The sequence below is a fragment of the Mustela putorius genome, unplaced genomic scaffold, assembly GCF_011764305.1.
Source record: "Mustela putorius furo isolate JIRA1106 unplaced genomic scaffold, ASM1176430v1.1 tig00000145_pilon_pilon_pilon, whole genome shotgun sequence".
Lineage (NCBI taxonomy): Eukaryota > Metazoa > Chordata > Mammalia > Carnivora > Mustelidae > Mustela > Mustela putorius.
The window spans coordinates 4889598-4912194 of NW_025421294.1; the positions used below are offsets into that span (position 1 = coordinate 4889598).

The following is a 22597-nucleotide window of genomic DNA, read 5'->3' on the forward strand; positions in this document are numbered from 1 at the left end:
ACAATTTTCCTGTATCTGATTATTTCCTTAGATTAAATGCCTGGATGCAGAATTGCAGGGCGAGGATATGAACTTCTTAAGAGTTTCGATGCATTATGTTAAAATACTCTCTAGAAAGCAGCTGTAGCAAGAAGGTACATTTTGGAGTACCAATGCTAACATAATAAAAATTTTTAATCTTATTTAACTGAATTCTAGGCAATTAATTAATGATTATGGAAAAACCAATGTCTTGTAAAATTGGAAAATGGATTGACTGCCCAAAGAGAATGCATAAAATGGTTTATGATGCCTACAAAACGAAATATCAAGATGTTTCTGCGTCCTACTCACCTATATACTTTACTTCTACATCTGCCAGTGCTTGCAAACAATTCTCATAAGTTACTTCCTCAACGTCAAGCATGCCAATAGCATCGTACACTTGTTTGGTCTGCACAATGAGCTCCTCGGTTCTTGTTTTAATTTGCTCTGGTGAAAGATCCCATCTTAAAACATTTCTGCCAGCCACAGTATAGGAAGACATTGCCTGAAGGGGAGACATCACTTCTCTTCCTAAAGTCATTCTGAGTAAAATCCTGGAACCACCAACTCTAAAAGAATCAGAAAAAGAATAAAAATTAAGCATTTGTTGGTCCAAAGTCAATATACAAATGTTTATTATCTAATCAAAATAAAAAGAACTTTATTTATTTTATTTTTGAATATTTTATTTTAAAAATAATAAATAAGTAATATTTATTTATTTATTTATTTGACACAGAGAGATCACAAGCAGGCAGAGAGGCAGGCAAAGAGAAGCGAGGAGGAAGCAGGCTTCCCACTGAGCAGAGAGCCTGAAGCCAGACTCAATCCCAGGACCCTGAGATCATGACCTGAGCCAAGGCAGAGGCTTTAACCCACTGAGGCACCCAGGCGCCCCATATTAAATTAATTAAAATCTAAATAAATAAATAAATACTCTGAGAGAGAGAGAGAGAGAGAGAGCAAGAGAGGGAACACAAGCAGGGGGAGTGGGAGAGGGAGAAGCACGCTCCCCGCTAAGCAGGGAGCCTGATGCAGAGCTTGATCCCAGGACCTTGGGATCGTGACCTGAGCCAAAGGCAGACGCTTAACGACTGAGCCACCCAGACACCCCTAAAAAGAACTTTTTATTAAAATTCAGCAAATCTCTTTCAGGTGAACACAGAAGCACAAAACTAAATGCTTTTGCATTTTTTTCCCCTCCCTGAATGCAGATTTAATGGAATTAGTGATTACCAAACACTGAATTGGTTATGTAATTAACTCATGTTGAGAAATAAAGTTAGATGTCAATTCAATAATATTGTCCTTTATAAATTAAACCAGTAATCGTTTTGATTTAAATGTTTTCCCTGTGCTGGGTGCCTGGCTGGCTAATGACTCTTCATCTTGGGGTTCTAAGAGAAGGCCCCATGTTGGGTGTAGAGATTACTTACAAAAATAAAAATCTTCAAAAAAATAAAAATTAAAAAGAACTAAATGTTTTAAATGTTTTTCTGTGCTAACATCTACCTACAATGTAACAGACTCAAAAAATACTTTGGGATTCAGAAAGGAAACATTTTCAAAATGCTCTTTTTACAATGAACACCAATGTAAAAATTTTCTTTTTACAAAGATTTCATGTACATCAACTATGGCAATTTTAATTTAAGACTTGGGAAATAACTCTGGTTGCTATGATGTTATTCTAAAAGATAAAAAGAGATGAAGTGTATGATACCAATCCTTCACCTCCTTAAAACTCTCAAACTAATAATTAATGCCATGTGTGTATATATGTAATACATACCATGTGATATAATTTTAGAGCTTGTGAATAAAATTATAATTAATAGCTAACATTTGTTGTGTGTTTAGGCACTGTACTAAAGACTTTCCATTTATTCACTCAGTCCTCACAACAAAACTATAAGGCAGATCCTGTGGTTATTCTCATTTTACCAAAGAGGAAACTATAACACAAAAAAATTAAGTAACTTGTCCAAGGTCACACAGCTGGTTATATGGTGGGAGCTAGGATAAAAAACCAGATAGTAGAGATCCAGAATCTACACTCTTAACTACTATGCTAAACTTACTCTTATTATATTACGAGACCCCAAAACAACCTTATGTGGTAGGCAGCACATTATTCCCTTTTAATAGATGATGCAGCTGAGGCTTGGACAGGCTAAGTGACTTATTAAGGTCGTTCTTTAACAGATACTTATGACCATATACTTTCTGGTCATTGTGGCAGGTATGAAAGAGGAGCAGGCAAACTGAGTAGGACTCCACTATTATAAAACAGTGAGAGGGGCGCCTGGGTGGCTCAGTGGGTTAAGCCTCTGCCATCGGCTCAGGTCATGGTCTCAGGATCCTGGGACTGAGTCCCGTATTGGGCTCTCTGCTCAGCAGGGAGCCTGCTTCCCTCTCTCTCTGCTGCCCCCCCCCACTTGTGCTTTCTCTCCTCCCTTCTCTCTCTCTGTCAAATAAATAAATTCTAAAACAAACAAACAAACAAAAAACAGTGAAGAGATGAAGTGATAAACTATTATATTGTACTGAGATGCGCACTATGACAGGAATAAGCAGAGGGAACTGTGAAATACCACAGAAGGAACTTTTCTAGGAAGATTTTCCAGAGGGTACAAGGAGCAAGCCAAGATCTGGATGATATCCAGAAATTATCCAAATGCCAAAAGCTGTAAGGAGAGAGGTCTGATAAGGTCAGTAGGGACTAGAGAATGAAAAGTCTTGGGAATCACTAAAAATTTCAGCTTTATTCTGAGGGCAGTGAGAAAGCCAACAAAGGGTTTTAATCAGCTAAGAGATGAAGTAAGATACACATTCTAGAGAAATCACCCAAATTATAGTGAGTTGAAAGGTTTGGAAAAGAGAGATCATACTAGAGGAAAGCTATTACAGTAAATCGGGCATAATGTTATAGTATCCTGAACTCGGAAACAGGGGGAACTGGAGTGACTTAGTAGATATTTAGGAAGTTGAATCAATATGACGTGGTCTTTGGTTTAGAGGTGGGGAGTGAGAGAGTCAATGATGCTGTCCAAGATTCTGTCTTGTAACTGGATGGATGGATGATGGTGGTACCATCACTAAAAGAGGAAATTTAGAAGAAAGTGGCTTTTTTTGGGGTAAAAATAGAAATCCAATTTTGGACATGCCAAGTCTGAAGTGGCTATAGCACATGTAAGTGGAATTCATTAATATTATGTGGTAATTGGAGCCACAGGGCTGGTTGAACTGGCCCAAGGGAGTCTGCAGAATAAGAACAGGACAACTGAGCCTTAACTCTAGTTTAAGCATTGAGGTAGAAGGAAAACCAAGCCAGAATGGATTTAGAAAGTCGTGAAAAGCAAGCATAGAAAAAGGGAGGGCGTGCAATAGGGCCAAATGTATATATTTCAAGAGAGTTGAAAGAGTCTGTTAAATTTAGCAGCAGGAATGTCCCTGATGGCTCTGGGAAGAGCAGTGTCAGCAGGATGCTAGTGGTGGAAGTCAGAATCCTACGACTGAGAGGGAGGAAGAACGTTAAGAACTGGAGAGTACATCTAAACAATTCTCTAGAGCTGAATGTATTTTAGAGAACAGAGACTAAAGTCTCAGTAAAATAAAACAGGTAAAGTAGGAATACTTAGGTTATAGTAAAGAAGTATGGGTTTGAATTTAAGAATTCAAAGGTGAAGCAATCTGACAAGATCCAGGACATTTACCCCGAAGTGAACAGTTGATATAAATGAGGTGAAAGGGTGCAAATGACCAGCAATCTAGGATGGACAAATTGTTTACGTGAGGGGTGCCTGGGTGGCTCAGTTGGTTAAGCGTCTGCTTTTAGCTCAGGTCATCTCCGGGTCCTGGGACTGAGCCCCACGTCACACTCCCTGCTCATTGGAGAGCCTGCTTCTCCCTCTCTCTCTCCTGCTCCCCCTGCTTGTGGTCTCTCTGTCAAATAAATAAATAAAATATATATTTTTTTAATCATCTATGTGGACATTGGAGTTAGCTAAAGCTTGGTAGCTGAGTTGGTAGTAGAAAGGAAGACTGAGCCAAAAACCAAAGTCTTCAAAGACTGGAGAAGACAAACCAGGTAGTTGGTGGAGGATATCACGAACAGGGCATAGAATGAGAAAAGCAGACTGTGAGCCTCGAAGGGGTTTTTATTTAATGGTGAAGAAGTGCTGGTCTGGGAGCATAACTGGGGGCAAGGCAGCAGCTGGGGAACAAAGAAGATGTGGTCTTTCCTCCTTCCATTGTGGTATATGGGGTGTAGAAGAAAGAGGGAGATAGAGAAAATATTTTCCCCAGGCTTGAGTGGATTCCAGGAAAGGTTAATAGAAGAAAAGACAATCCAGAGAGTATAAAGAAAGTGGAGGAGTTTATCATGGGACAAGGGTTCCAGAAATTGCAAGAGAGAAGTCTAGGAGTAGAACAGATAGCTAGATAGGTGTGGGTTGTCCAGCCATTTACTGCTTCCCTCTAACTAGTAGATATAGTAGATATATAACAAGTAGATATACATTTGTTTCACGGCACCCATGAATCAATAAGCCCCCCTGCCCCAGTCCATGATCTGTGAAGGTGGTTGTCTCTACCCACAGAACTCCTATTCCTAATGTATATAATTGAGCAAGCTTATGTCCTTGATAGCAGCTGACATCCACCTTATAACAAAGAGTAGAACCTGACTTATGATGAAACAAACACTGTGAACAGAAGACTAAGGGAAGGAAAGCAAATATTTACTGATATCCCAGAACCCCTATGGTCAATTACTTCTGAAACCTGACCTACAGCTACTTTCCAGTTATGTTTATGCCAGTTTGAAGGCAGTTTTATGTTATTTACTTCATAGAAGATCCTAACTGATAAAAGAATGAGCATACACACACAAAAGTATGAAGGTCACAACAAGAAATGATGGATGACTGGGGGGTCTTAAATGCTTGGTGATGGCTAAGAATAATAGGTATGCAAAGTTCAATGTGTGGAGTTGGCTAAAAGTGTCCAAAATAATTATTTCCATAATCCCCCTATGGCAAGACAGAACTGAGGCTCAAGGAGGAGTCAGCCATGACCACAAATGACTGGCTTTCCAAGGAAGTTCTAGTATAAGTGAAGAGGCTAGCCCTGGGATTGCTGATGTAATGACCAGCAAGTGATGACTGAAACATAGCACTTCTGCACCTTGACCACCCTGGTCTTTTCTCAACTCTTTCAAGTAAAAACCAATTATTACTAATTTTCATTATTGTTACACACCTTTAAGGGAAAATAACTTCAAACATTTACTGATAAGATGAACCTCTACTAGTTTTCCTTTATTTCCCAATATTTGTCTAAAGGTTGAATGTGTGATCACAGCATACATGATTTTAACTCAGTGAAATTAGCAAAGATATGAGCACCTCTACCCTGGCTGAAAAGACAGACCCATAATTACCCTTGTACAGTTTCTTTTGGAATTAATGAAAACATACCCCTTCCTTGAAGTGATAATATTCCCCGAATACAGAAGGGATAAAAAGAAAGCAACAGAAGTTAGAGACCGTATGGGGGGAGGGGGGTTGGGAGAAAGGGGGGTGGGGTTATGGACATTGGGGAGGGTATGTGCTTTGGTGAGTGCTGTGAAGTGTGTAAACCTGGTGATTCACAGACCTGTACCCCTGGGGATAAAAATACATGTTTATAAAAAATAAAATAAATAAATAAAATTAAAAAACCGTCTAGGATTCTGTTTTAATTTCATTTAGGATTCATAATTCTTGTTACCAAAGAAAAGGAGACAAAAGGATTCCCTCCGACTTCTAACTAAAACATTGTGATCTATTGAAAATTTTTCTACCTGTATTGTCTCCGCTTTTCCTCTTCCATCATCATTTTGTTGAATATCCCTATTCCCCTTTGTTATGATTTCAAGCTCATTCAACCCTTCAGATGCTGGTACCTTTGTCTTTTCTTCCCCTTCAGTGGCTCTGCAGCCCTGCAGAGCTGCACCTGTGCGGGAAACCAGTGCACCTGCAATCACTCTATCAAATGTGATTGTACCCTTGAGAATCTCGTGAGGATTTTTCTGGTAACTTTTTGCAACTGCGAAGTACCAAAGTTGAAAGCAGGCAACACAGCATGATGCTGTCTTCTCTACAGGAGTTATTACATGCAATTATTTGAAAATGAGACTCTAGATTAAAGCTGAGATTTCTACTATATAATTAAACATTAGTTTGTTTGCTTTTCTTTCTATAAACTTCCAGGCTCTATTAGTCCTGTACCACCCATACCTTCTTCATTGTCTCTTCTCTCTTTAAAGCACTTTTCAACACAGAACTCTAAAATTTTTGACTAAGAAATAATACAGAATACTATAATACTATACTATAATGGAATACTATAAAGGAAGGGGCATTTGTTACTGCTCCTGGGTCCTGTGTCCCACAAACAAATAAGGTTTAGGAAACAAACAAACAAACCAAAAAAACCAAGTGACATAGATTTTGAAAGAGATGACCAGGTTGCAGAATTTCATCTAGAAATATGAACAAGCTACAATTATTCTTAGTTAATTACTGTCTTAAAAGTTTTGCAAAACATTTTATGGAACTACTTTCAGAAATGCTGTGACTTACTGAATTCATATTCTTTTGAAGCATAGTTTAATTTCTATTTCCTGCCATCAGGGCTTCTTTGACCATTCCTATTCATCCAAATCTGAGATTCTATCACTTTTTACTTATGCCATTCATTTTAGGCATTTAAATTACTATCACCCACCTGTTCAATTGGCTTGACTCATACTCTGAATTACACTAGGGCTTTCCCAAGCACAATAACCATGTCTTTTGTCAAAATCCCCAACTCTAACACAAGGCACACTGCTGAGCACACAGTAGGTGCTCACTGTATACCTGAAAGGAAATGGGACTGATGTGGCTAACTCACTGCAGCAACACTATCTTCCTTCAACATCACAAATAAATATCCACGCAGGGAGATGTGTTTTCTTAGAGTCAGGACTAGAGCAAAGATCATTCCTGCAAAGCCTCTTAACTTCTATTCTCCCAAATTTATATTTTATCCATGTCCTCATCCCTTCTCTAAAGTGGTGACACAGCATTTCCTAAAACTTGCCCCAATTCTTTAAAACACCTGGCAAACAGTCCTAGTACTGACCTCAAAACTAATGTTTATCCCTAAGCAGCTACTGGGGACTGCAATGCTCCCAGAATTCGATTTTCAATCTTAACTCAAATTAAGCCTTTTTTGACTACCTTCAGCTGTTTTAGGAATTATTCCTCAGTTAACCGATATTACATGTCCAGTGACCAAAGCACTTATCAGACTGAAGAGTAATCACCTATTGACTTGGTTGTGTGTCCAACAGACCTTGAGCAGAGACTGGGTTTTCATGATACATGGAAACCCTGACCCTAACACAGTTTGAGGTACATGTATATTTCAATAGTGACAGGCTTACCCCAAAAATTCCACTTAAGGTTATTTAATACTTTTCTTCTATTAGCTACATGTCCAATATACAAGTCATTCTATTTCAGCGTATTTAGCCTCTGTAGAGCATTAGATAAAGCTCTGATCTGCAATCAGAGAAGATGGTACAGACTGGAAAAAACAGCACCTACTGGATTCCAGCATCCTGAATGTTGCTAATAATTTTTCTTCTAAATCAACTCTTGCACAGGAACAGATTCAGGATTAGTAATCAGTCATTACTGAGTCCTCCAGTTTGGGTACTTAGAGCTCTCTCTCTCTTTTTTTTTAAAGATTTTATCTATTTATTTGACAGACAGAGATCACAAGCAGGTAGAGAGGCAGGCAGAGAAAGAGAGGAGGAAGCAGGCTCTCTGCTAGCAAGAGCCCGACATGGGACTCGATCCCAGGACCCTGAGATCATGACCTGAGCCGAAGGCAGAGGCTTAATCCTCTGAGCCACCCAGGTGCCCCTACTTAGAGCTCTCTTCAAAAGGTAAGCATCTGGTATTCGAGTTACTAGTGGTCTAGGCAACAGCTTTTTCATTTAAGGACATTTAATTTTTTTAAAGACCTTATTTTGAGACAGCAAGAGGGAGGGAGGAGAGGAGAGAAGGAGGGAGAAAGAGAGAGATAGAATGAGTGGGGGGAGGGGCAGACAGAGAAGCAGGCTCGTCGCAGAGCAGGGATCCAGAACCCTTGGACCACGACCAGAGCTGAAGGCAGATGCTTAAAGACTGAGCCACCCAGGTACCCCCATTTAAAGGCCTTTTAAATTTGACTTAGGATCGAAATGTTCCATGAATAGAGTATTATAGAATTACATGCCTTGGAATAAGTCATCTTTTACTTTTATTAAGGTATAGTATTGGAATACTTTACTAAGGTATAGCCTTCGAATAAGTCACCTTTACCAAACAGAGATTCAGATTCTTGGCCGAAATTATTACTTTTGATGTTCCTTACCACAACTTATGTCCAGAAAGATCCTTCTAGGTTGATTACTGAGTTTACAGGGAATGCAATTAAGTGTAATAATCTCTTGAACCTTTACCCATTCATGTGATTTTTCTCTTAGTTTTAAAGAAAGATGTGTCTTCCAACTTATGGTCTTCAATTTTTGCATCCTACAAATTTTCCACTTACTGCCTCTACTTCCTTATCACTAATTCGTCTACGTTATTTCACTAAAAGTTCCCTGGCAAAACTTACTTTTACTCTTTCTTAGTCATTCTCCCACTTTTCTGATCATTTCTTCTCAGTCTCCTTTGCTGGCTTCTCTTCCCGTACCCACTGAAAAAAGTTGGTGTATCACATGGCTCCATCCAGATATTTAGCTAGAACTCAGACCCGAAGACATCTCAAATGCAACATGTTTGAGATCTGATCTCGTGAATTCCCACTCCCAGTTTACTAATCATCTAGGTTCCTATGCTAGAAACTTGCCACACATATGACTGTTAAGTATCATCATGACCCCCGCTCTTTATTAAGAGCCTGCTACTGTGCTGGCATTATATCAAGAGTTTACATGACTTTCCTTATTTAATCATCCCAAGAAGCCACATAGATAAGACATAGTTATTGCCCTGCAGGAGCTTACAGACTTGTGAGGAAGGGACAAAGAGAATACAAGGCAGCAAATTTTATATGACTAGAGTGATGGGGCATTTAGAGGACAGAGCAAGCAAATCTGCCATGGGATAGTTCTGTATTCCTCACTCTCCACATACAGAAAGACAAACACATCCACACACTCTTCTTTCTTTTATATCCTTTGTATAAAATTTTTATTTTAGGGATGCCTGGTTGGCTCAGTCATTAAGCATCTGCCTTTTGCTCAGGTCATGATCCCAGGGTCCTGGGATGGAGCCCCGTATCAGACTCCCTGCTCCCCAGGAAGTCTGCTTCTCTCTTTCCCACTCCTCCTGCTGTGTTCCCTCTCTCAGTATCAAATAAATTCTTTTTGAAAAATAAAAATTTTAATTTTACTTTCAAAATTTTATTATTATTCTTATTAGCTATTGCTAAATAGCTAGCAGAATTGATCAAGAGTTATCATACTTCCATTTTATTTCCATTAGCATTTGTGGAAGGTCTTCCAAGTGTATTCCAGGAAATGTTACTAAAACTGGCTACTTCTAATTTCTAAATTCCTTAAGTTCAGGGTCTATATGTCAACTGGATACTTACTCTATGCAATCTGTATTAAAAAGCTAAAATATAAATGATATAGCTAAAGACTACTTTGGTCTTTTCTTTTTAATTAACATATGATGTATTATTTGTTTCAGGAGTACAGATCTGTGATTCACCAGAATTCCCAGCACTCACCATAGCACACACCCTCCTTGTCCACTGCCCCGCCACCCCATCCTTCCCATTCCCCCCTCCCCTCCAGCAATCCTCAGTTTGTTTCCTGAGATCAAGAATCTCTTATGGTTTGTTTCCCTCTTTGGTTTCATCTACAAATATGGAATGCTTCATGAATTTGTGTGCCATCCTTGTGCAGGGGCCATGCTAATCTTCTCTGTATCATTCCAATTTTAGAATATGTGCTGCTGAAGTGAGCACTGCTTTGGCCTTTTTTTAATCTGTAAGGAAAAAAGCACAAATTTATAAGTTAAGTCTTTATAAAGTGCCTGATACTCAGTAGATGTTTGTTGAATGCACTGAAATCGGTATGAAGATTGAATACCAGCCATCGATTTGCTGATCAAACACTAGAAAGGCACACTGATCTATTTATCCTAGGTCAGGGGAAGAATGAAGACATTTTCCTTCTAATTCTACTATAATCGAAGCTCTTTAAGAACACACTCCATGTCTTAGTCACCTCTGTGTTTCTTAGCAAATGTGGAGTAATACCTTAGTGCAAAGTATACACGTTGTTAACTGCTGAGTCAATGAGCTAGAAAAGTAATGAAAAATCTAAGTTTGTCCTAGAATGACTATTAAGTTCAGCCCAAGACACGAAACAAATAAGGTAATAAAGCAAAGAAGAAAAGTAATTAAGTAAGGGATATATCATAAAGATACTTTGAGTCATGGACAGATTATCTACAGAATATGCCAGTAGACTCAGAAAGTGAAGTCCACAATAAGACTGCTCTTGCTTCCACCTGCTGGTATGGGAAAGTAATTTCTTAGATTATACAGAAAATGTTTAGCAGCTTTAGGAAACCTTTAAAAAAGCAATGAACTTTCAAACTGCTCTTGCAAAAGTAACACAATACGCTCCCCATAAAGAGCCCATTCACAAAAATGTATACCATTACCTGAGCCACAAACACTTTGAATACAGAGCAGAACCACCGTAAACATAGAGACATTCCAGTGGCCTTTATTTTGAGTAGCCTATGTCCGATAAAGCCAAAAGCTGTATCTATTTTTTTCATTGTACAGTCCCTTTTTTGTACTCACAGAAGTAGCACTTAAGTTTGATAACTAATAGTCACAGAAATTCATACATGTGAAAATACACAAATACATAGAAATGAGTGGATATAAAACTGGTGAAATGTAAATAAGGTTGGTGGACTGCATCAATTCCTTACTGCAACTGGGGAAAACCATATGAAGTGAATATGGGGCCATTCTGTGTTATTTCTCCTAACTGCGTGGAAATCTCTATCTCAAAATGTAAAGTTTATTTTAAGATTGTATTTCTTTATTTGCAAGAGAAACCCAGAGACAGTAACAGAGATAGCAAGAGAGAGCACAAGCAAGGAAGAGAAAGAGAAGCAGCCTCCCCTCTGAGCAGGGAGCCTGATGCGGGGCTTGATCCCAGGACCCTGGAATCATGACCTGAGCGGAAGGCAGATGCTTAATCTACTGGACCAGCCAGGTACCCCTCAAAATTTAAAGTTTTAAAAAAACATGGTTGATCCATCAGAAAGGACGAATACCCAACTTTTGTAGCAACATGGACGGGACCGGAAGAGATTATGCTGAGTGAAATAAGTCAAGCAGAGAGAGGCAATTATCATATGGTTTCACTTATTTGTGGAGCATAACAAAAAGCATGGAGGACATGGGGAATTAGAGAGAAGGGGGTTGGGGTAAATTGGAAGGGGAGGTGAATCATGAGAGACTAGGGACTCTGAAAAACAATATGAAGGGTTTGAAGTGGCAGGGGGGTGAGAGGTCGGGGTACCAGGTGGTGGGTATTATAGAGGGCACAGATTGCATGGAGCACTGGGTGTGGTGAAAAAATAATGATACTGTTATGCTGAAAATAAATAAATGAAAAAAACAAAAAAACAAAACAAAAAAAAAACATGGCTGAGAGTTGTACACACCACTTGTGGCTCCTTTAAGGGGAGGGAGAGTCAAAGTATGACTGGTTCTCCCAAAGTATAAAATCCATGACTTCATACTGACATACATGAATGAAAAAGAGAAAGAAGGAAGGAAGGAAGGAACCAAGGAAGGAAAAAAACCAAGATTCTATATAGGTAAATTCCAAATATTTAATATAGGTACTCCAACACTCAAGAAGGTGAAGATTAACGTCTCTTCTGCCTTGAGTATGGGCTGCATTTAACTGACTTGCTCCCAAAGAGGAAGGGCGCAGAGAAGTGGGGAAAAGCAACTTTATAGTACAAAAACTTGGCAAACACTACCTCAGCCAACTGACCAAGACTAACATCATCAGTGATGCCACATAGACATCATGTACCCCTAAACATGACATGATAAAAAGGGCAAACACCTCTACTATCTTCTTCTCCCAAACCTATAACCTTAGTGTAACTGAGAGATAAATACAAATTGAGTGATATTCCATAGAATCCCTATTGGTACTATTCAGAACTGTCAATTCCATGAAAAACAAAGACTGAATGATTCTCACAGCCTAGAGGAGTCTAAGGGAACATGCTGATTAAATATAATGTGATCCCCTGAAACGGACATTAGGGAAAAATAAGTGAGATCTTAATAAAGTACAGAATTTAATTAATAGTAATATACATATACTGGTTCCATAGTTGTACTAAAGAACCAGTGCTGGTTCCATGGTAATGTAAGATGTTCACATTTGGGGAAACTGGGTAAGGAAGGGATTTATGGGAACTCTCTGTACTATCTTGGCAACTTCCCTATAAACCTGGAACAGTTTAAAAGACAGAAGTTCATTTTTAAATATCAACAAAAATCTGATGACTAAAAAGACCGGTGCAGCTATAAAGGTCCAGTTTTGGTCTGACATAATGAAAACAGGCTATTTTAGAGCCAGTGCCACATACAACTTCAGTTGTGTACAACTTCCTATTATCAGTAAGGCTTTTAAAAAGTAGAATGAATTGTATTACACAAGTCTCTCCTAGGAATGAATGATGATCCAGTCTGGTGAACTCTATCTTAAAACATTAGTCATCTGGGGTGCTTGGGTGCCTGGTCATGAGACCGAGCCTGGAGTTGGGCTCCACGCTGGGCTGGGAGCTTGCTTAAGATTCTCTTTCTCTTCCTCTGCCCCTCCCTATCCCCCCGCTGCCCCTTGTGCTGTCTCTCTCTAAAATAAGTAGTCTTTTTTAAAAAAAGTTATTTATCCACTTAAAAAAAAAAAAAGGAAATTTTCTTTAGATTTTAGAATGTCATGGAAATGAGTTCTTTTTCCCAAATTTCACTGTAAATACATGTGAAGGGACTCTTCAAAGTCATCTTTTCTAAGAGATAGGAATAAAAATGAAAAATGTTAAAAAGAAATTGCTTAAGGTCATAGGAAGAACTATGGGACACTAGATATACCTGTATTATTTCTACTCTCGGCAAACAGAACTTACAGAGATGCTTGATTACAAAGTTATAAGGAAGGAAACAGAAAAATCTCAGGTTCTGAAAAATAAGAATCAGACATTAGTCTGTTTTTCTCCTAATGTTGTCTATAGGACAAGTGGTTTAATATTTACAGGTTTTAAAGAAATAACTATAAATGAACATGGAAAGACTGTTCTTCTTAAATCCTTCAACTGGCTTAAAAGCCACCTGAGAATCAGAGCATCTGAAATCAAGTGCTGCCTCACAAATGAAATTCAGACTTCCTTAATAATTCATTAATAAATGGCCTACCCACACTCATGGAAAACCACAATTCAAAAAAGACATTCCACTTTTATTTTTCTCTAGGAGGATGAATAAATTGCTTCTGGCATATTTAATTGGTGTTTGGGGTGTACTTTTCAGAATTGAAATCCTTACTAAATGACTCAGGAGAGAGTCCTTGGTACATTAGTTAATACTTAGGCTCTTTTTTTTTTTTTGGGTCATCTCACATGGATATTTTGTTGAATGAATGATCATGGCTAAACCCTCATGCTAGGCTAGGCTAACAGCTAGTCTGCTTTTCTTTCTAAAGACTGGTTCAGCCACAAATAGGTGTTTATTGTTATTATATGTGATGACGATACGTAGCTTATATATCTATTATCATCTAACAATTATTGTAGATTATGTATCTTTGAAAAAGAGTTTATCTCTTAGAGCTGTATGCTGAAATACTTATGATTAAAGCAATTATCATGCTGGGAATATGTTTCAAAATAACTGGAGGAGGAAGTATATGAAACAGATTGGCCATGAACTGACAATTTTGAATCTTGGTGAGGGAGTTGCATCTACTTTGATTTATGATTGCAAATTTACATAATAATAAAAAAACGAAGGACTTTTCATGTGCCTAGCTCTAGCTATTACTGCAAATTCAAGACATGGTCTGAGAAACAGATCAATGTAACATTAACATGAACTCAATATATGAACTCATGCTGACAAGCATATTAAAAGGAACACTAAGGGCACCTGGGGGGCTCAGTTGGTAGAGCATGCAACTCCTGATCTCAGGATTTTAAGATCAAGCCCCAGGTTGGGTGTAGAGATTGCTTAAAAATAAAATCTTAAAAATAAATAAATAAAAAGAAAAGGGATACTAAATCAAGCAAACCTCAAAGGAAAACAAGAGCACAAGAATAAATGTATTTAACCAGTGAATGAAGATTCACATATTCACAGTTGGAAGGGGCCTTAGAAACCAGCCAGTCCAAATCCTTTAATTATGAATGAAGGCCAGTGAAGTCCTGGGTAGCTGACTATGGGCTTGTGCTTCGGCATTTCATTTCTTTGCGGATATAGTGAAGGTTACCTTGTAAATGGACTGTTAGAGAAGCTTTAAGGTATATGGCTTTCTAGTGTACCTAGAACAGGCCAACAACTTTGGCTGGCATGCTACTTCATCTAGTTAAAGGAAGCCTCTAGCTGCTTCTTGGCTGCTGTCAATCACCACAACCAGCACTGTCAATAATAATAACAATGGCAAATATTTATACAGCAGGCACTATTCTAAGTGCTTTTCATATACTAACTCATTTAATCCTTCCCAAAACACCCTAACACAGATTACCTCCATTTTTAGAGATGATAAAACTAAGGCTATTTAACAGAGAGGTTAGATAACTTACTTAAGGTCATAATGCTAGAAATGGCCAGTAACCCAGGCAATCTTCCTCCAGAGGCCAAGCTGTCCAATACTGTCATCTGTTACCAAGCACTCAGTCACGTCTGCCATTCTCTTGACGTTGCCCACAGTTCAGCAGTGCCTTTAGTCTATCCTGTCTTTAGTCTGTCCTGTCCTTGTTGAGACAGGCACAGACATAATCAGAAAGCATGGCCTTTGTGGCTCTAGGTTGACACAGGCAATGTCCCAGTTCTGCTGTTGGTGTGGTTTAGCACCCCCTAGAAGCCAAATGTCTGTACTTCTGTGAGAAATAAAAAAGTCAAGAGACTAGAGGAGAAAGGAAAATAATGATGACGTCTTGTATTTCCATCAGACATGATCATCCTTACACAAATTTTACAACGATAAAAATGATTTCAAATTCTATTACAGCCTACATACCAAAAGGCTACTCTTTAAAGCAGAGAAGAGTTTCCTCACCACTAAAAGATAAAAGGTAGGTTTAAAAAAATTTTCCTAACAAACATGAAAGATGAGTAATTACCAATCTTAGCTCCTTTAGATTTTGAAACCACACTGAAAGCAAAGGAAAGCACCTACTTGAATATAATACAAGGTCATTTTACTTACTTGTGAAGTGCTTATTATGTCTATGCAGTATGGTAAGTGTTTTCTCTGCATTATCTCACTTAATCCTCACTCTATAGATGAAGAAACAAATGTAGACAAATATTAAATTACTAACCCCAGAGTCACATAGCTAAGAAAGTGGCAAATGCGGGATGTGAACCAGGCGATTTTATTCCAGAATCTAAAAGCTCAATCACTTACTAAGCTACATCTTTCAACCTAAAAATGCTATATATTTTTTGTATAAGCCAGGCCACTGATTACCGATAAATAATAGAATTTCAGAACTGGAAGTCATCCAGAATGGGTCTGCTTTCTAGTGAAGCCCCATCAAGATTTGGTAAAGTGAAGATGGACGGAGAAGGGGCATCCATGACCGTATTCCTGTTTTGCATAGACATGAGCGAGAGCTAGAGGATTCAGGAGGAGGAGCAGATTAGACGGTTTCTTTTTCTTTTATAGGGGAAGGGTGGGAGGACTAGAGAAAAAAGGAGCTTTATATGCATTTGATTTTAGAAATAGGCAGTTTGTAACACTAGTGAGCTATCCGAGTAGAGATATGTAATAGTCACGTGGAGCACAGAAGGAAGTGAACACAGAGCTACTTGGTAAGATAAAAGATGAATAAGGCTTCGAGGAACTTACTGGCTATTATGGCAGAGAAACACATTAAAATTTAGCAAACCCTGGGGCACCTGGCTGACTCAGTTGGTGGAGGGTGTAACTTTTGATTTTGGGTCATGAGTTCAAGCCCCACATTGGATGTAGAGATTACTTAAAATCTTAAAAAAAAAAAAAAATTAGCAAATACTTGTTGATCACTTATTTGTACCAGACCAACATAGTATTGTAAATGCAATTACAGTGTTTAATCAAGATGTCACAGATGGATAGAGGACCAATACTCAACCCAAACTAGGGAGTCAGAGAAAGCTTCCTGGAGAAGGGATATGAATAAGAATTACCTAGGAAAGGATGGAACAGAATATGTGAAGCCTAAAAGCAGGCATGAAAGTGGAGTGGAAAGACTAACAGAGGCCCATTTTAAATCACTGAATAGTGTATTCTTAGAATCACAGCCAACTCAGAAGTTAGAAACGGAAATGAGAGAAATGAAGCTGGAGAGGTTGAACAGACAAGACTGTTTTTGTTTTGTTTTTAATGTCATGCCAGACTAGAGACTGAACTCCATTTTGGAGGCAATGGAATACTCCAGTGAGAAGGTTAGATCTATCATTCAGCCAGGCAGGGTTTTTTTTTTTGTTTTTTTCCTTCCACAGATAGCTGGGGGCCGAGGCGGGGCTAGGATGGTGAGGAGTGGGAAGAGGCCAATTTTAGGAGGTAAAGGAGACCAGTTGAGAGTCTTTACTATTCCAGAAGAACAATGAGAATTAAAAGTGGGAACAGGAGTGGGAGAGACAACAATGAAATCAAGAAATATTCAAAAGGTAAGACTGGCAGGACTTTGTGAAGGACAGGATTCTATAGTTTGTACTTTGGATGAGAGGGTGGATAGTATTACCGATGAAACACAGTGAACTTACCATTGCAAATAGAAACTGTGACAGCAAGACCAGGCTGGGGAAATAGCACTAGGTAAATTTCAGACAGTCTGCTTTATGAGTGTCTGGAAGATATGGCAGGGTATGGAAGCACGGTAATTCGACAACTGGATAAATGAACCTGATCACTAGGACAGGGCTCTTGGTGAGAGACGCAGAGATGTCTTCGGATGTTCTAATCTTAGAATGGACTGGGACATCCCAGAGAACACACAGATAAGAACAGTGGGGTTAGTGTGGAAAAGTAGGGAAGGGAATAAACTGCAAACTAGCTGGACTGGAGGAAGGTTTCAGACAGGATGGCAGGTATAGAAGAGACTTCAGCATCTATGTAGGCTCAAGGAAAGAAGACAGAAACTAAGAACTTTACAGTAGACACTGAGGAGAGAAACTTGAAAAAAACTAGCATTTGAGGGGCAGGGGCCAGGAAAAAGAAGCTTGAAAAAATCCGAGGAACACTCATAGTAGAAAAAATGAGGAATGTGCATCTCTGGGAGTCAAGACTGTGTGGCCAACATTGTAAATGTTACATAAAGACTAAGGCAAGTCAGGACTGGAAGGTAAGCACTGGATTTGGCAACTGACACCCAAGACTTAATGCGTCATCTGTTAAGTGACTTTTTTCTCTCTTATTCTTTGGCAGCTATATGAATTGAATTCATGTTGAATTTGGAAACAACAAAAGGTTCTTAGTATTTTCCTATATGCTGCTTTTATGTTATCCTACTCTGTTATTTATTTAAATACAAGACTTCATGTTTAATATCATTAAGAATCTCCTTATTAGAATGGTGTTCTAGGGAGATGCATTCCTCTGGAACTTTTGATTTTTCACCTTTACTTAGAGTTACCCACTTTAACAGTGGGTCATCTGTAGCCTCTACCAGTCACGGAGAAAGCATTTGTGACTTTCAACAACCACATATAGTTGGTTCTTCTTTTTTTTTTTTTTAATAAAGATTTTATTTATTTATTTTACAGAGATCAGAGGCAGGCAGAGAGAGAGAGAAGCAGGCTTCCCCCTGAGCACAGAGACAGATATGGGGCTCGATCCCAGGACCCTGAGATCATGACCTGAGCTGAAGACAGAGGCTTAACCTGCTGAGCCACCCAGGTGCCCCATATGGTCGGTTCCTATTATCCAAATCCTTAGGTCTACCTTTTTCTACCTTGAATGGAAGGGAAGAAATTATAAGTCACTATGTAGCCAGGTCATATAAAGTATTGTGCGAGGTGTTCTCATGTACATTAATTCCTGTAATCCTTACAAAAATTACATCAGGTAGTTACTACTATCTCTAATATAGGGTTGAAGAAACCGAGGTTTTGTGAGATTATGCAGGCATGTGAAACCACATATACTTTCGAAGCCATCGAGATTGCACATTCCCTTCCCTTCCCTTTTCTTTTCCTCTCTTTCTCCCACCCTCCCTTCTTCCCTTCCTTCCTGGTGTAATCTCCATATACTGAGATTTGTTTTTTTCCAGTTTTGTTGAGACTAATTCATACATAATATTATATATATTTAAGGTGTAGCACATTGTCTTTCTTGCAGTCCTTTCATTAGTTTTTAGCATGTTTGTCTTAGACATTTAACTTCATGTGGCTATTTCTAAATTCTGATACATAATCTGAGGGTAAGAGAACACCCTCCTCTGATCTTCACATGTCCAAATCCTACCACCTTCAAGGATCAGTCATGACCTTGTCCCTCCCTTTTATCTTGGAACTAATCTTCCCCCCCTCCAACTCCCATATCAATTTCTCTATTACTCTCCCTGGTACTTATCACCTTCTACCTTGTATTCTAATTATTTCTGTACACACCTTATCATGTACATAGTTTCACATATATGCATGTGTCTTATCACCACTACTAGACTCTTTTGCCTTAGCCTTTTAAGAAAGATCCAAAGAGGGGCACCTGAGTGGCTCAGTTGTTAAGTGTCTGCCTTCAGCTCAGGTCATGATTCCAGGGTCCTGGGATCAAGCCCCCATCAGGCTTTCTGCTAAGCAGGAAGCCTGCTTCAACCTCTCCCATACTCCCCCTACTTGTGTTCCCTCCTTGCTGTGACTCTCTTGTCACATAAATAAATAAAATCTTAAAAAACTAAAAAGGTCAAAATAAGGGCTGTCTGGGTGGCTCAGTGGGTTAAGTGTCTGACCCTGGATTTCGGCTCAGCTCATGGTCTCAGGGTTCCAAGATCAAGACCGGTATCCGGTTTGGCACTCAGCATGGAGCCTGCTTAAGATTCTCCCTGTGCTCCTCCCCAACTCTGTCTCGCTCTTCCTCTCTTAAAAAAAGAAAAGAAACAGAATCATATACAGCCTTTATTATTTTTTTTTTAAAGATTTTATTTATTTATTTGTCAGAGAGAGAGAGAGAGAGAGAGAGAGCAAGAGTTAGCACGGGCAGAGTGGCAGGCAGAGTCAGAGGGAGAAGCAGGCTCCCTGCGGGGCAAGGAGCCCGATGTGGGACTCGATCCCAGGACGCTGGGATCATGACCTGAGCCGAAGGCAGCTGCTTAACCAACTGAGCCACCCAGGCGTCCCCATATACAGCCTTTAAATGTCTACTTCTGCACTCACTGTATAAATATTGAGATTATCATTCACTGGATTTATTTAATTTCTTTTATACAAGGAATCCACATAATAAATTTATCTCACAAACACTACCAGGAAAAACTGTTTCTGATACCTAACAATATAATCTCCCTTTGCCCTTACTGTCAGAAAACTTATAGTTAACTGGACCCAGTTAAATCAACTAGGCTGGGCGCCTGGGTGGCTCAGTGGGTTAAGCCGCTGCCTTCGGCTCAGGTCATGATCTCAGGGTCCTGGGATCGAGTCCCGCATCGGGCTCTCTGCTCAGCAGGGAGCCTGCTTCCTCCTCTCTCTCTCTCTACCTGCCTCTCTGCCTACTTGTGATCTCTCTCTGTCAAATAAATAAATAAAATCTTTAAAAAAAAAAAATCAACTAGGCTAACCCTAATGTTCCTTTAGATTTTTTTTTGTTTTCCTTTTATTAATCTTAATGTGTATTATTTAGGTAAGCAATCACAAATTAATTCTGGTAAAGACCACAAAAAAATTTTAAGAAGCAAATAACACCAACTTAGGTGTCTTGCTTTACACGTCTGCTTTTGTGGCATTTAGTAGTCCATATAATGGACTATTTAGTAGTCCATATAATGACATATAATAACTGTACTCAGTTAATCTATGCAGCATGAGTGAATACAGATTGGACATTATATATAGGTTTCAATCAGCCACATTCTACTACCCATCATTCCTGTGATTTTTGTAATTTTTCAATGTCATTAGGAACACTTCTGATGAGCTGTTATATATCTTTACAAAAAGTAAACCTCGGTCCTTTTAGCCCATGCCAGGAAAGTTTTTCATGTTTTTTTTTTTTTTTTTTTTTTTTACTTCTTCTCAGGTACCTCTGCGCAGTTACTAAAGTATAGTAGTATATTACTTGTAGCAAGGGTCTAAATCTAACAGCAGGTACAAGATGTGTTCTATCTTCTTTGGGTTCTCCTGGTACTTCTTCCACTAGGTAGATCAGACTGCATGTCATTAGCTTCTTGGTCTGACCAGTAAGTACTATACTGCATATGTCCAGACAAAGATTATGTTCTGCTCAGTGCCACATTTCACCAGACTGAAGTAACTCCCAAGTCACACGAGTCCTGAGGCTTCTGACCTCTCGGAAGACCCAGGCTCAGTCATGAGAAGTCTACCCTCTGTTCTTTCTTGGCTTGGTTGCTCTGACCCAGTACTTCACAGGGGCACCTCCTTCCATTTCTTCAGTATCCAAGTTGACATATTTAGAATAAGTCTTGCTCCCAGAATATTCATTACATTAGACTATTGCTCTTCAGATCCATCAAGTGGGTCTGTAGGACACCTAGTTACTGTATGAAAGCCCCCAGCGATAACAAGGGAATATGACCAACATCATGTTTCCATCATGATGCTTCTCTTCTACCTCATACTGACCTAGTATATACTAAAAATTCCTCTGTATTTGTTGGCTAAGTGAGCTTCCTATTGTGTATTACTCTACTCTGTAATTTTTTTTATTACTCAACTAGGCCTAAATTAATACTTTATACATAGTACTTTCCCCTAGCAGCTGTATTTTTGGATTAAAAAATGTGCAATGAGCTATTTATTTATTTCATATAGGGTTTGAAATAGTTACTTTCTACTGCATTTTACCTGTCATTGTCAATATCAAAATGCCAAATCCAGGTGCCTATACTTCTCAGGCGTTACCACGGAATGCTGAATTTTCAGTTATTATCACTGATAACAACTTTTCTCCCATCTATCCATCCATCCATTCATTCATTCAACAGATATTAAGCACTTACCATGTGAATAACACCAGACTAAGTGCCGGAAATACAGAAATAAACAACAACAAAATAGGCTCCTGATCTCGGAAAACGGGTCAACTAGTGAGAAAGGCAAACACTACTACTATTGTGTGTGCTATGGAAGTACTTACAGCATTCAAAGGGACCAAATTTAGCAGGAATCAGGTAAGTTCACTCTGAGGAAGTATAAAGCAAGCTGATATTAACAGCACCTCTTACAATCTAAGTATTTTTTTAAAAAGATTTTATTTTACAGAGACAGAGAGATCGTACCCATGTGAGCAGGGGAAGTGGGACAGGGAGAGAATCTTCAAGCAGACCCCTCACTGAGCGTGGAGCCTGCCCTGGGGCTCAATCCCACATGAGATCATGACCTGAGCTCAAACCAAGAGTTGGATGTTTAACCAACTGAGTCATCCAGGTGCCCCACAATCTAACTACTTTAGAGATTTGTTTCATTACTCTCTGACTCCTTCAACAGAGGGCATGAACCCATGTGAGCAGGGCTAGTTTCTTCTAGCTTTTGTATTAAGTTTGAAATTTTAATTCCAGTATAATTAACATACAGTGTTATGCATTAGTTTCAGGTATATAATATAGTGATTCAACATTTTAATATATTGCTCAGTACTCATCAGGATAAGTCCACTGTTAATCCCCTTCACCTATTTCACCCGTTTGCTCCCCCACCTCCCCTCTGGTAACCATCAGTTTGTTATTTCAAGTTAAGGGTCCATTTTTTAGACTGGCTCTTTTTTCCCCCCATGATTCCTTTGTTTCTTAAATTCCACATATGAGTGAAATCATATGGTATTTGTCTTTCTCTGACTGACTCATTTCACTTAGCATTATACTCTCTAGCTCCAAGGGACAGGTTCTTTCTCATCCACAGCTGTATTCTCAGCTTAGCTCAGTATATAGCTCAGATATAATATAAATATATTTTTAAAATATTTTATTTGTTTATTTAGAGGGAGAGATAATACAAGCATGGAGAGGGGCAGGGGAAGAGGGAGAGAGAGACTTCTGAGCAGACTCTGCCTTCAGAG

The 22597-nt window shown here is 38.9% G+C and overlaps 1 protein-coding gene and 1 non-coding gene across 2 annotated transcripts in view; both read right to left on the reverse strand.

Moving 5' to 3' along the window:
* The window catches only part of NLN (neurolysin), a 96498-nt gene that overhangs the window by 54479 nt on the left and 19422 nt on the right, over positions 1-22597 (reverse strand). The window contains exon 2 of the mRNA XM_004764537.3: positions 334-593. Coding sequence (XP_004764594.1) covers positions 334-593 — 260 coding nt within the window. The remainder of the gene's footprint in view (positions 1-333; positions 594-22597) is intronic.
* LOC123390864 lies at positions 9977-10083 on the reverse strand. Its single transcript, XR_006605456.1, has one exon. It is a non-coding gene; the product is annotated as a U6 spliceosomal RNA (small nuclear RNA).